At 48.5% G+C, this 14,616-nt stretch overlaps 1 protein-coding gene across 1 annotated transcript in view; it reads left to right on the top strand.

The window, feature by feature from the left end:
• Positions 1-2,091: 2,091 nt before the first annotated feature.
• The window catches only part of LOC148152303 (disintegrin and metalloproteinase domain-containing protein 8-like), a 187,728-nt gene continuing 175,203 nt past the window's right edge, over positions 2,092-14,616 (top strand). Inside the window, exons 1-2 of the mRNA XM_087986266.1 lie at positions 2,092-2,146; positions 3,241-3,350. Coding sequence (XP_087842392.1) covers positions 2,092-2,146; positions 3,241-3,350 — 165 coding nt within the window. The remainder of the gene's footprint in view (positions 2,147-3,240; positions 3,351-14,616) is intronic.

The raw sequence follows: 14,616 nt of genomic DNA, 5'->3' as shown, positions 1-14,616 counted from the left end.
CCCAGCGTGGGGATAGGGTGACTGAGCCCAGCGTGGGGATAGGGTGACTGAGCCCAGCGTGGGGATAGGGTGACTGAGCCCAGCGTGGGGATAGGGTGACTGAGCCCAGCGTGGGGATAGGGTGACTGAGCCCAGCGTGGGGATAGGGTGACTGAGCCCAGCGTGGGGATAGGGTGACTGAGCCCAGCGTGGGGATAGGGTGACTGAGCCCAGCGTGGGGATCGGGTGATCGAGCCCAGCGTGGGGATCGGGTGATCGAGCCCAGCGTGGGGATAGGGTGACTGAGCCCAGCGTGGGGATAGGGTGACTGAGCCCAGCGTGGGGATTGGGTGATCGAGCCCAGCGTGGGGATAGGGTGACTGAGCCCAGCGTGGGGATCGGGTGACTGAGCCCAGCGTGGGGATAGGGTGATCGAACCCAGCGTGGGGATAGGGTGATCGAGCCCAGCGTGGGGATAGGGTGATCGAGCCCAGCGTTGGGATAGGATGATTGAGCCTAATGTAGGGGTGGCCCAATGTGGAGCGATGCGCAGGCCCATGATTAAAGATAAACTGTAATGTTGAACTTTTACCTTATTTATTTTCTCCCTTTTAACCTAAGATTTTGTCCCGAGATACCTTGTAGCTGGGATGATGCCCTGTGGTCCTCTATCTCCATACATCAAATCCCTCTAGTGTGGAAACAGGCCCTTCGGCCCAACTAGCCCACACCGACCCTCTGAAGGGTATCCCCCACCAGCCCCATTCCCCTACCCTATATTCTAACATTTACCCCCTGACTAATGAACATCATCTACACATCCCTGGACACTATAGGACAATTTAGCATGGCCAATTCACCTGACCTGCACATCTTTGGACTGTGGGAGGAAACCGGAGCACCCGGAGGAAACCCACGCAGACACGGGGAGAACGTGCAAACTCCACACAGTCGGTCACCTAAGGCGGGAATTGAACCCGGGTCTCTGGCGCTGTGAGGCAGCAGTGCTAACCACTGAGCCACCATGTCACCCATGTACCTGAGTACATGTGATAATAAAACCGAATTGCAATGATCAATCTATTCATTTCTTCCTGTTGTTCACAGCCCTTCTCCTCGTATCAAACCATCAAATAATTTTTGCATGTTATGCAAATTTCTAAATGCTGCCTCCTCCATTTTGGTCTAAATCATTGATACAAAGCAAGAAAAACAAGGGACCTCAGACTGAACCCTCTGGAAACATGTTTCTATTCAACAAAGCACTATCAACCATTACCCAACACGTTTTAAAATATACCCTGGTGTCGATTATCAAGGATGGAATAACTGAGTATTTGGAAAGTAGTGATAGAATTGGTCCCAGTCAGCATGGATTCACTAAAGGGAAGTCATGTTTGACAAATCTCCTGGAATTATTTGAAGATATGACCAATAAACTAGACAATGAAGACTGAGTAAATGTTGAGGATCTGGATTTTGACAAGGTTCCACACAAGAGTCACAAGTAGGCCAGACCTGGTGAAGATGGCAGTTTCCTTCCCGAAAGATCAAACACAGCACAGGAGAGAGGGCATGGCAATTGGCAACGATGGCAGGCCATTTAAATGGTCACTGGATAAACATCTGGATGAGAATGGAATAGTGTGGGTTAGAGGGACTTCAGATTGGTTCCACAGGTCGGTGCGACGCCGAGGGCCCAAGGGCCTGTACTGCACTGGAATGTTCTATGTTCGACAAGGTTAGTGAGGAAAATTAAATCTCATGGTATTGGAGGTCATGTATTGACACGGATCGAGAACTGTTTGGTGAACAGGAAGCAGAGAGTTGGAATAAACAGGTCCTTTTCATAGTGTCAGGCAGTGACAAGTGGAATCCCACAGGGTTCAGTGCTGGGTTCAGGGAACAGGGTTCAGTGCTGGGACCCCAACTGTTCACAATATATATGAACAAATTGGATGAAGGAATTGAATGCCATATCTCCAAATGTGCAGATGACACTAAGCTGGGTGGCAGTATGCGCTGTGAGGAGGATGCTGAGAGGCTGCAGGGTGACTTGGGCAGACTGGCTGAGACGACACATACTTGGGAAATGAGATCTAATGTGGATCAATGGGAGGTGATCCACTTTGGTCACAAAACCAGGAAGGGAGCAGTTTAGGAAAAGGTGAGGGTGCAGCGAGACCTGGGTGTCATGGTGGAACAGTCACTGAAGGTTGGCACGCAGGTGCAGCGGGCAGTAATGAAAGCTAATGCCATGCTGGCCTTCATAGTGAGAGGATTAGAGTTTCGGAGTCAGGATGTCTTGCTGCAGTTATACAGGGTCTAAGTGAGGCTGGAGGTTTGGCTGGAGGTTTAGTCTCTGAGTCTGAGTCTGAGTCTGAGGAAGGACATTCTTGTTATTGAGGGAGTCCAGTGAAGGTTCACCAGCCTGATACCCGGGATGGCAGGACTGACTTATGAGGAAAGACTGGATCAACTGGGCTTGTACTCACTAGAATTCAGAAGAATGAGGGGAATCTCAGAGAAACATATAAAATCCTGATGGGACTAGACAGGCTAGGTGTAGGAAGATGTATGTTCCGGATGTTGGGGAAGTCCCGAACTAGGGGTCACAGTGTAAGGATAAGGGGTAAGCCATTCAGGACTGAGATGGGGAAGAATGTCTTCCCTCAGAGAGCTGTGAATTCTCTCCCACAGGAAGCTGTTGGGGCCAGTTCATTTGATAGATTCAAGAGGGAACTGGACATGGGCCTTGGGGTTAAAGGGATCAAAGGGAATACGGGGAGAGGGTGGGAATGGGACACTGAGACTGCATCATGCCATGATCATGTTGAATGGTGGGGCAGACTCAAAGGGCCGAGTGGCCTACTCCTGCACTGATTTCCAATGTTTCTATTTGTGTTCACAGAATATGGCCATTGCTGGCTCAGCCAACATTTATTGGCTCTCTCTAACTGCTTTCTTGAGTGAGTGTGGGAGTTTAAAATCTGTTGTTAAAATCCATTCAGAAAACATCAAATGCTGTGCATTTATCAACCCTCCTCTAATATTTTATTGGTAGACGAATAAAACATTCCTCCTGACCTGGTCAATCTGAGGTTTTCTGAATGACTTCTCCATCAAATATTTCTGACAGTAATTTGTCACAGTGAGAGTAAAAAGTACAAACTATCTGTTATTCCCTTTTCAAATAGCAGTACAACTTCCAGAGTTTCAGCATCTTCAAACCTTTGTTCTTATGTCGTTTTTTTTCAACAGGTTACAAGTTGACCCAGAGAAACCTTTTCAAAAAACTGAAAGATTACAAGTTTATGTTCCCGTATGTCTTAGCAGGGAAACAGAAACGGAGTGTAACTGTCCTTCCACAGGTAATTAATCCGATTGGATTTAATTTGGCTCACAGTTTGATTAACAAGTTAATGATTAACCATCCCTAGTTGCCCCCTTGAGAAGGTGGGGGTGAGCTGCCTTCTTGACCCACTGCAGTCCAGGTGCTGGGGGTTGACCCACAATGCCCTGAGGGAGGGAATTCCAGGATTGTGACCCAGTGACAGTGAAGGAACAGGATATATTTCCAAGTCAGGATGGTGAGGGGCTTGGAAGGGAACTTGAAGGGGGTGGTGTTTCTATGTATCTGCTGTCCCTGTCCTTCCAGATGGAAGTTGTCGTGGGTTTGGAAGATGTTTTGCCTGAGGACCTTTGGTGAATTTCTGCAGTGCATCTTATAACAGGGAGAAGAGTTGCAAAAGGAATGAAACAATGCAGGCCCGAATAGAACATAGAACATAGAACAACACAGCACAGAACAGGCCCTTCGGCCCACGATGTTGATCGAACATTTGTCCTAGCTTAAGCACCCATCCATGTACCTATCCAATTGCTGCTTAAAGGTCACCAATGATTCTGACTCTACCACTCCCACAGGCAGCGCATTCCATGCCCCCACCACTCTCTGGGTAAAGAACCCACCCCTGACATCCCCCCTATACCTTCCACCCTTCACCTTAAATTTATGTCCCCTTGTAACACTCTGAGGATATAAAATGCAGGGAGGAATGTAAGAAAGCAATTAGGGGAACAAAGAGGGGGCGTGAGAAAATGCTAGCAGGCAAGATTAGGGAGAATCCCACAATATTCGACAACAATATGACGGGGAAGAGAATAACCAGAGAAAGAGCAGGGCCCATTCCCCCAGGGACCAAGGGGGAAATCTGTTCATGAAGCCAGAGGATTGTGGGACATTGCGAAATGATTATTTCACACCTGCCTTGACTCGGGAGGAGAAGGGAGCAGACACAAATAATGAGAAGGTCTTGAGCAGATTGACATTGGGAGTGAGGAGGTATTGAAGTGTTTGTTGGACTGATATTTTTCCTATAGTGCCATAGATATAGTCATAGAGATGTACAGCACAGAAACAGACCCTTCGGCCCAACCTGATAATGCCGACCAGATATCCCAACCCAATCTAATCCCACCTGCCAGCACCCGGCCCATATCCCTCCAAACCCTTCCTATTCATATACCCATCCAAATGCCTCTGAAATGTTGCAATTGTACCAGCCTCCACCACATCCTCTGGCAGCTCATTCCATACACGTACCACCCTCTGTGTGAAAAAGTTGCCCCTTAGGTCCCTTTATATCTTTCCTCTCTCACCCTAACCCTATACCCATGTTGACTATCCCTAATCAGTCCTTGCTTTTCCAAATACATGTACATCCTGTCCCTCAGGATTCCCTCCAACAACTTGCCCACCACTGACGTCAAGCCCACCGGTCTATAGTTCCCTGGCTTGTCTTTACCACCCTTCTTAAACAGTGGCACCACGTTTGCCAACCTCCAGTCTTCCGGCACCTCACCTGTGACTATCGATGATACAACTATCTCAGCAAGATGCCCAGCAATCACTTGTCTAGCTTCCTACAGAGTTCTCGGGTACACCTGATCAGGTCCTGGGGATTTATCCACCTTTAACCGTTTCAAGATATCCAGCACTTCCTCCTCTGTAATCTGGACATTTTGCAAGATGTCACCATCTATTTCCCTACAGTCTATATCTTCCATATCCTTTTCCACAGTAAATACTGATGCAAAATATTCATTTAGTATCTCTCCTATTTTCTGTGGTTCCACACAAAGGCCGCCTTGCTGATCTTTGAGGGGCCCTACTCTCTCCCTAGTTACCCTTTTGTCCTTAATGTATTTGTAAAATCTCTTTGGATTCTCCTTAACCCTATTTGCCAAAGCTATCTCATGTCCTGCTTTTGCTTCCGGATTTCGGGATAGGTAACAACGCTAAGCTCCACAACCACCTGATGAAGGAGCGGCACTCCAAAACCAAGTGCTTGAAAAGGCATCTGGATGGGTAAATGAATGGGAAGGGTTTAGATGGACACGGGCCAAGTGCTGGCAAATGGGACGAGTTTGGACTATTAGGATACCTGGTCGGTATGGACACGTCGGACTGAAGGGTCTGTTTCTGTGCTGTACATCAATGACCTTCTCTACTCTGCCAGTGAAGGTGCCATCATCTTCTCGTTGATACCTCACACTCACTCCATCTCTACAACGATACCCACCATTTCCTGCAATATCTTCCCCACTCTCTCTCATCCTCATTAACCTCTGACCCTGAATAACCCGGAATCTCTTCTGCACAGCCTACTCACCCCCTCAGCACCCTCTCCACACATGCCCCACCAGGAACAGGGTGCCCCCCCACCTTGCTCTACCTCACCCACGATGTGCAGAGTTTCCTGACTCTGACCACCCTGAGCAGCTGACTGACCATGTCCAAGTCTCGGGACTGGTATTGTTTGCAGTTAGTTACCATAGTGATTAGTCACTGAGACAGATTCACATGGGTCTGCAGATATTCTTCAACATCTAAACATATTTTTTAAAAAAAAGAGAGAAAAAATGCTCTCAATACAAACAATAAAACCACGTTTCAGACTGCACCTCAACACTGTCCTGTTAGAAAATGGAACAGTACAGGCCCTTCGGCCCTCGATGTTGTGCTGACCTTTCATCCTACTCTAAGATCAGACTAACCTCCATATCCTGCATTGTACTATCATCCATGTGCCCATCCAAGAGTCGCTTAAATGTCCCGAATGTCCCTGACTCTACTCCCATCACTGGCATTCCACACACCCACCAATCTCAGTGTAGAGAACCTCCCTCTGCCATCTCCCCTAATCCTTTCTCCAATAACCTTAAAATTACGCCCCCCCCATGATAGACATTTCCACCCTGGGAAAAAGTCTCTGCCTATCCACTCTGTCTATGCCTCTCATCATCGTGTACACCTCTATCAGGTCACCTCTCATCCTTCTTCACTCCAATGAGTAACCCCTAGCTCCTTCAACCTTTCTTCATAAGACATGCCCTCCAGTCCAGGCAGCATCCTGGCAAATCTCCTCTGCACCCTCTCTAAACCTTCCAGATCCTTCCTATAATGAGGTAACCAGAACTGGACACAATATTCCACGTGTGGTCTAACCAGGGCTCTATAAAGCTGCAGCATAACCTCGCGGCTCTTAAACTCAATCCACCTGTTAATGAAAGTCAACACACCATACACCTTCTTAACAACCCTATCAACTTGGGTGGCAACTCTGAGGGATCTATGGACGTGGACCCCAAGATCCCTCTGTTCCTACACACTGCCAAGAATCCTGCCTTTAACCCTGTAATCTGTATTTAGATTCACCTTCCAAGATTAACCCCTTCACAGTTTTCCAGGTTGAAGTCCATCTGCCACGTCTCAGCCCAGCTCTGCATCCTGTCAATGTCCCGGTGTAACCTACAACAGCCCTCCACACTATCCATAACTCTATCAATCTTTGTGTTATCGGCAAACTTACTTACTGACACTTCACTTACTCAACCAAGTCATTTATAAAAATCACTAAAAGCAGAAGTTCCAGAACAGATCCCTATGGACCGTCACTGGTCACCGAGCTCCAGGCTGAATACCATCCATCTACCACCACCTGCTGTCTCCTATGGGCCAGCCCATTCTGTATCCAGACAGATTGCTTTCCCTGTATAACATGCCTCTTTACTTTCTAAATGAGCCGACCATGGGGAACCTTACCAAACATCTTGCTAAAATCCATGGACACCACGTCCACCACTCTCCAAAGCCATGGAGAGGGATAAGGGAAGACAGTATGGGAAGGTATTTAATTAGGGGGGGATAGGAGCAGACAGTATGGGAAGGTATTTAATTGGGGGAGGGGGATAGGAGCAGACAGGATGGGAAGGTATTTAATTGGGGGAGGGGGACAGGAGCAGACAGTATGGGAAGGTATTAAATTGGGGGAGATGGATAGGAACAGACAGTATGGGAAGGTATTTAATTGGGGGAGGGGGACAGGAGCAGACAGTATGGGAAGGTATTTAATTGGGGGAGATGGATAGGAGCAGACAGTATGGGAAGGTATTTAATTGGGGAGGGGGGTAGGAGCAGACAGTATGGGAAGGTATTTACTTGGGGGAGGGGGACAGGAGCAGACAGTATGGGAAGGTATTTAATTGGGGGAGGGGGATAGGAGCAGACAGTGTGGGAAGGTATTTAATTGGGGGAGATGGATAGGAACAGACAGTATGGGAAGGTATTTAATTGGGGGGGGGGGATAGGAGCAGACAGTATGGGAAGGTATTTAATTGGGGGAGAGGGATAGGAGCAGACAGTATGGGAAGGTATTTAATTGGGGGAGGGGGATAGGAGCAGACAGTATGGGAAGGTATTTAATTGGGGGAGGGGGATTGGAGCAGACAGTATCGGAAGGTATTTAATTGGGGGGGTAGGAGCAGACAGTATGGGAAGGTATTTAATTGGGGAGGGGGATAGGAGCAGACAGTATGGGAAGGTATTTAATTGGGGAGGGGGATAGGACCAGACAGAATGGGAAGGTATTTAATTGGGGGAGGGGGATAGGAGCAGACAGTATGGGAAGGTATTTAATTGGGGGAGGGGGATACGAGCAAACAGTATGGGAAGGTATTTAATTGGGGGAGATAGATAGGAGCAGACAGTATGGGAAGGCATTTAATTGGGGGAGGGGGATAGGAGAAGACAGTATGGGAAGGTATTTAATTGGGGGAGGGGGAACGGAGCAGAGAGTGTGGGAAGGTATTTAGTTGGGGGAGATGGATAGGAGCAGACAGTATGGGAAGATATTTAATTGGGGGAGGGGAATAGGAGCAGACAGTATGGGAAGGTATTTAATTGGGGGAGGGGGAGAGGAGCAGACAGTATGGGAAGGTATTTAATTGGGGGAGGGGGATAGGAGCAGACAGTATGGGAAGGTATTTAATTGGGGGGGGATAGGAGCAGACAGTATGGGAAGGTATTTAATTGGGGGCGGAATAGGAGCAGACAGTATGGGAAGGTATTTAATTGGGGGAGGGGGATAGGAGCAGACAGTATGCGAAGGTATTTAATTGGGGGAGGGGGATAGGAGCAGACAGTATGGGAATGTATTTAAGTGGGGGAGGGGGATAGGAGCAGAGAGTATGGGAAGGTATTTAATTGGGGGAGGGGGATAGGAGCAGACAGTATGGGAAAGTATTTAATTGGGGGAGGGGGATAGGAGCAGACAGTATGGGAAGGTATTTAATTGGGGGAGGGGGATAGGAGCAGATAGTATGGGAAAGTATTTAATTGGGGGAGGGGGATAGGAGCAGACAGTATGGGAAGGTATTTAATTGGGGAACGGGGATAGGAGCAAACAGTATGGGAAGGTATTTAATTGGGGGAGGGGGATAGGAGCAGACAGTATGGGAAGGTATTTAATTGGGGGAGGGGGATAGGAGCAGACAGTATGGGAAGGTATTTAATTGGGGGAGGGGGATAGGAGCAGTCAGTGTGGGAAGGTATTTAATTGGGGGAGGGGGGTAGGAGCAGACAGTATGGGAAGGTATTTAATTGGGGGAGGGGGATAGGAGCAGACAGTATGGGAAGGTATTTAATTGGGGGAGAGGGATCGGAGCAGACAGTATGGGAAGGTATTTAATTGGGGGAGGGGGGTAGGAGCAGACAGTATGGGAAGGTATTTATTTGGGGAAGGGGGATTGGAGCAGACAGTATGGGAAGGTATTTAATTGGGGGAGGGGGATAGGAGCAGACAGTATGGGAAGGTATTTAATTGGGGGAGGGAGATAGGAGCAGACAGTGTGGGAAGGTATTTAATTGGGGGAGGGGGATAGGAGCAGACAGTATGGGAAGGTATTTAATTGGGGGAGGGGAATAGGAGCAGACAGTGTGGGAAGGTATTTAATTGGGGGAGGGGAATAGGAGCAGACAGTGTGGGAAGGTATTTAATTGGGGGAGGGGGATAGGAGCAGACAGTATGGGAAGGTATTTAATTGGGGGAGGCGAATAGGAGCAGACAGTATGGGAAGGTATTTAATTGGGGGAGGGGAATAGGAGCAGACAGTGTGGGAAGGTATATAATTGGGGGAGGGGGGTAGGAGCAGACAGTATGGGAAGGTATTTAATTGGGGGAGGGGCATAGGAGCAGACAGTATGGGAAGGTATTTAATTGGGGGAGGGGGATAGGAGCAGACAGTATGGGAAGGTATTTAACTGGGGGAGGGGGATAGGAGCAGAGAGTATGGGAAGGTATTTAACTGGGGGAGGGGGATAGGAGCAGACAGTATGGGAAGGTATTTAATTGGGGGAGGGGGATAGGAGCAGACAGTATGGGAAGGTATTTAATTGGGGGAGGGGGATAGGAGCAGACAGTATGGGAAGGTATTTAATTGGGGGAGGGGAATAGGAGCAGACAGTATGGGAAGGTATTTAATTGGGGGAGGGGGATAGGAGCAGACAGTATGGCAAGGTATTTAATTGGGGGAGGGGAATAGGAGCAGACAGTATGGGAAGGTATTTAATTGGGGGAGGGGGATAGGAGCAGACAGTATGGGAAGGTATTTAATTGGGGAGGGGGATAGGAGCAGACAGTATGGGAAGGTATTTAATTGGGGGAGGGGGATAGGAGCAGACAGTATGGGAAGGTATTTAATTGGGGGAGGGGGATAGGAGCAGACAGTATTGGAAGGTATTTAATTGGGGGAGGGGGATAGGAGCAGACAGTATGGGAAGGTATTTAATTGGGGGAGGGGGATAGGAGCAGACAGTATGGGAAGGTATTTAATTGGGGGAGGGGGACAGGAGCAGACAGTATGGGAAGGTATTTAATTGGGGGAGGGGGATGGGAGCAGACAGTATGTGAAGGTATTTAATTGGGGGAGGGGGATAGGAGCAGACAGTATGCGAAGGTATTTAATTGGGGGAGGGGGATAGGAGCAGACTGTATGTGAAGGTATTTAATTGGGAGGGTATAGGAGCTGACAGTATGGGAAGGTATTTAATTTGGGGAGGGGGATAGGAGCAGACAGTATGGGAAGGTATTTAATTGGGGGAGGGGGATAGGAGAAGACAGTATGGGAAGGTATTTAATTGGGGGAGGGGAATAGGAGCAGACAGTATGGGAAGGTGTTTACTTGGGGGAGGGGGATAGGAGCAGACAGTATGGGAAGGTATTTAATTGGGGGGAGGGGGATAGGAGCAGACAGTATGGGAAGGTATTTAATTGGGGGAGGGGGATAGGAGCAGACAGTATGGGAAGGTATTTAATTGGGGGAGGGGGATAGGAGCAGACAGTATGGGAAGGTATTTAATTGGGGGAGGGGGATAGGAGCAGACAGTATGGGAAGGTATTTAATTGGGGGAGGGGGATAGGAGCAGACAGTATGGGAAGGTATTTAATTGGGGGAGATGGATAGGAGCAGACAGTATGGGAAGGCATTTAATTGGGGGAGGGGGATAGGAGAAGACAGTATGGGAAGGTATTTAATTGGGGGAGATGGATAGGAACAGACAGTATGGGAAGGTATTTAATTGGGGGGGGATAGGAGCAGACAGTATGGGAAGGTATTTAATTGGGGGAGGGGGATAGGAGCAAACAGTATGGGAAGGTATTTAATTGGGGGAGGGGGATAGGAGCAGACAGTATGGGAAGGTATTTAATTGGGGGAGATGGATAGGAACAGACAGTATGGGAAGGTATTTAATTGGGGGAGGGGGGTAGGGTCAGACAGTATGGGAAGGTATTTAATTGGGGGGGGGAAGGAGCAGACAGTGTGGGAAGGTATTTAATTGGGGGAGGGGGATAGGAGCAGACAGTATGGGAAGGTATTTAATTGGGGGAGGGAGATAGGAGCAGACAGTATGGGAAGGTATTTAACTGGGGGAGATGGATAGGAACAGACAGTATGGGAAGGTATTTAATTGGGGGGGGATAGGAGCAGACAGTATGGGAAGGTATTTAATTGGGGGAGGGGGATAGGAGCAAACAGTATGGGAAGGTATTTAATTGGGGGAGGGGGATAGGAGCAGACAGTATGGGAAGGTATTTAATTGGGGGAGGGGGATAGGAGCAGACAGTATGGGAAGGTATTTAATTGGGGGGGGTAGGAGCAGACAGTATGGGAAGGTATTTAATTGGGGAACGGGGATAGGAGCAGACAGTATGGGAAGGTATTTAATTGGGGGAGAGGGATAGGAGCAGACAGTATGGGAAGGTATTTAATTGGGGGAGGGGGGGTAGGAGCAGACAGTATGGGAAGGTATTTAATTGGGGGAGGGGGATAGGAGCAGACAGTATGGGAAGGTATTTAATTGGGGAGGGATAGGAGCAGACAGTATGGGACGGTATTTAATTGGGGGAGAGGGATAGGAGCAGACAGTGTGGGAAGGTATTTAATTGGGGGAGGGGAATAGGAGCAGACAGTGTGGGAAGGTATTTAATTGGGGGAGGGGAATAGGAGCAGACAGTATGGGAAGGTATTTAATTGGGGGAGGGGAATAGGAGCAGACAGTGTGGGAAGGTATTTAATTGGGGGAGGGGGATAGGAGCAGACAGTATGGGAAGGTATATAATTGGGGGAGGGGGGTAGAAGCAGACAGTGTGGGAAAGTATTTAATTGGGGAAGGGGGATAGGAGCAGACAGTATGGGAAGGTATATAACTGGGGGAGGGGGATAGGAGCAGAGAGTATGGGAAGGTATTTAACTGGGGGAGGGGGATAGGAGCAGAGAGTATGGGAAGGTATTTAACTGGGGGAGGGGGATAGGAGCAGACAGTATGGGAAGGTATTTAATTGGGGGAGAGGGATAGGAGCAGGCAGTATGGGAAGTTATTTAATTGGGGGAGGGGGATAAGAGCAGACAGTATGGGAAGGTATTTAATTGGGGGAGGGGGATAGGAGCAGACAGTGTGGGAAGGTATTTAATTGGGGGAGGGGGATAGGAGCAGACAGTATGGGAAGGTATTTAATTGGGGGAGGGGGATAGGAGCAGACAGTATGGGAAAGTATTTAATTGGGGGAGGGGGATAGGAGCAGACAGTATGGGAAGGTATTTAATTGGGGGAGATGGATAGGAGCTGACAGTATGGGAAGGTATTTAATTGGGGGAGGGGGATAGGAGCAGACAGTATGGGAAGGTATTTAATTGGGGGAGGGGGATAGGAGCAGACTGTATGGGAAGGTATTTAATTGGGGGAGGGGATAGGAGCAGACAGTATGGGAAGGTATTTAATTGGGGGAGGGGGATAGGAGCAGACAGTATGGGAAGGTATTTAATTGGGGGAGGGGGAGAGGAGCAGACAGTATGGGAAGGTATTTAATTGGGGGAGGGGGATGGGAGCAGACAGTATGGGAAGGTATTTAATTGGGGGAGGGGGATAGGAGCAGACAGTATGGGAAGGTATTTAATTGGGAGGGTATAGGAGCAGACAGTATGGGAAGGTATTTAATTGGGGGAGGGGGATGGGAGCAGACAGTATGGGAAGGTATTTAATTGGGGGAGGGGTAGGAGCAGACAGTATGGGAAGGTATTTAATTGGGGGAGGGGGACAGGAGCAAACAGTATGGGAAGGTATTTAATTGGGGGAGGGGGATAGGAGCAGACAGTATGGGAAGGTATTTAATTGGGGGAGGGGGAGAGGAGCAGACAGTATGGGAAGGTATTTAATTGGGGGAGGGGGATGGGAGCAGACAGTATGGGAAGGTATTTAATTGGGGGAGGGGGATAGGAGCAGACAGTATGCGAAGGTATTTAATTGGGGGAGGGGGATAGGAGCAGACAGTATGGGAAGGTATTTAATTGGGAGGGTATAGGAGCAGACAGTATGGGAAGGTATTTAATTGGGGGAGGGGGATAGGAGCAGACAGTATGGGAAGGTATTTAATTGGGGGAGGGGGACAGGAGCAAACAGTATGGGAAGGTATTTAATTGGGGGAGGGGGATAGGATCAGACAGTATGTGAAGGTATTTGATTGGGGGAGGGGGATAGGAGCAGATAGTGTGGGAAGGTATTTAATTGGGGGAGGGGGATAGGAGCAGACAGTATGGGAAGGTATTTAATTGGGGGAGGGGGATAGGAGCAGACAGTATGGGAAGGTATTTAATTGGGGGAGGGGGATAGGAGCATACAGTATGGAAGGTATTTAATTGGGGGGGATAGGAGCAGACATTATGGGAAGGTATTTAATTATGGGAGGGGGATAGGAGCAGACAGTATGGGAAGGTATTTAATTGGGGGAGATGGATAGGAACAGACAGTATGGGAAGGTATTTAATTATGGGAGGGGGATAGGAGCAGACAGTATGGGAAAGTATTTAATTGGGGGAGGGGGATAGGAGCAGACAGTATGGGAAGGTATTTAATTGGGGGAGGGGGATAGGAGCAGACAGTATGTGAAGGTATTTAATTGGGGGAGGGGGATAGGAGCAGACAGTATGGGAAGGTATTTAATTGGGGGAGGGGGATAGGAGCAGACAGTATGTGAAGGTATTTAATTGGGGGAGTGGGATAGGAGCAGACAGTATGTGAAGGTATTTAATTGGGGGAGTGGGATAGGAGCAGACAGTATGGGAAAGTATTTAATTATGGGAGGGGGATAGGAGCAGACAGTATGGGAAGGTATTTAATTATGGGAGGGGGATAGGAGCAGACAGTATGGGAAGGTATTTAATTATGGGAGGGGGATAGGAGCAGACAGTATGGGAAGGTATTTAATTATGGGAGGGGGATAGGAGCAGACAGTGTGGGAAGGTATTTAATTGGGGGAGGGGGATAGGAGCAGACAGTATGTGAAGGTATTTAATTGGGGGAGAGGGATAGGAGCAGACAGTATGGGAAGGTATTTAATTGGGGGAGGGGGGGTAGGAGCAGACAGTATGGGAAGGTATTTAATTGGGGGAGGGGGATAGGAGCAGACAGTATGGGAAGGTATTTAATTGGGGAGGGATAGGAGCAGACAGTATGGGACGGTATTTAATTGGGGGAGAGGGATAGGAGCAGACAGTGTGGGAAGGTATTTAATTGGGGGAGGGGAATAGGAGCAGACAGTGTGGGAAGGTATTTAATTGGGGGAGGGGAATAGGAGCAGACAGTATGGGAAGGTATTTAATTGGGGGAGGGGAATAGGAGCAGACAGTGTGGGAAGGTATTTAATTGGGGGAGGGGGATAGGAGCAGACAGTATGGGAAGGTATATAATTGGGGGAGGGGGGTAGAAGCAGACAGTGTGGGAAAGTATTTAATTGGGGA

The sequence above is a fragment of the Chiloscyllium plagiosum genome, unplaced genomic scaffold, assembly GCF_037043375.1.
Source record: "Chiloscyllium plagiosum isolate Xiang-an unplaced genomic scaffold, Cpla_swu_hap1 HiC_scaffold_1, whole genome shotgun sequence".
NCBI lineage: Eukaryota > Metazoa > Chordata > Chondrichthyes > Orectolobiformes > Hemiscylliidae > Chiloscyllium > Chiloscyllium plagiosum.
Note: the sequence above shows the minus strand (reverse complement) of the source record. Positions and strands in the feature narration are given on the sequence as shown.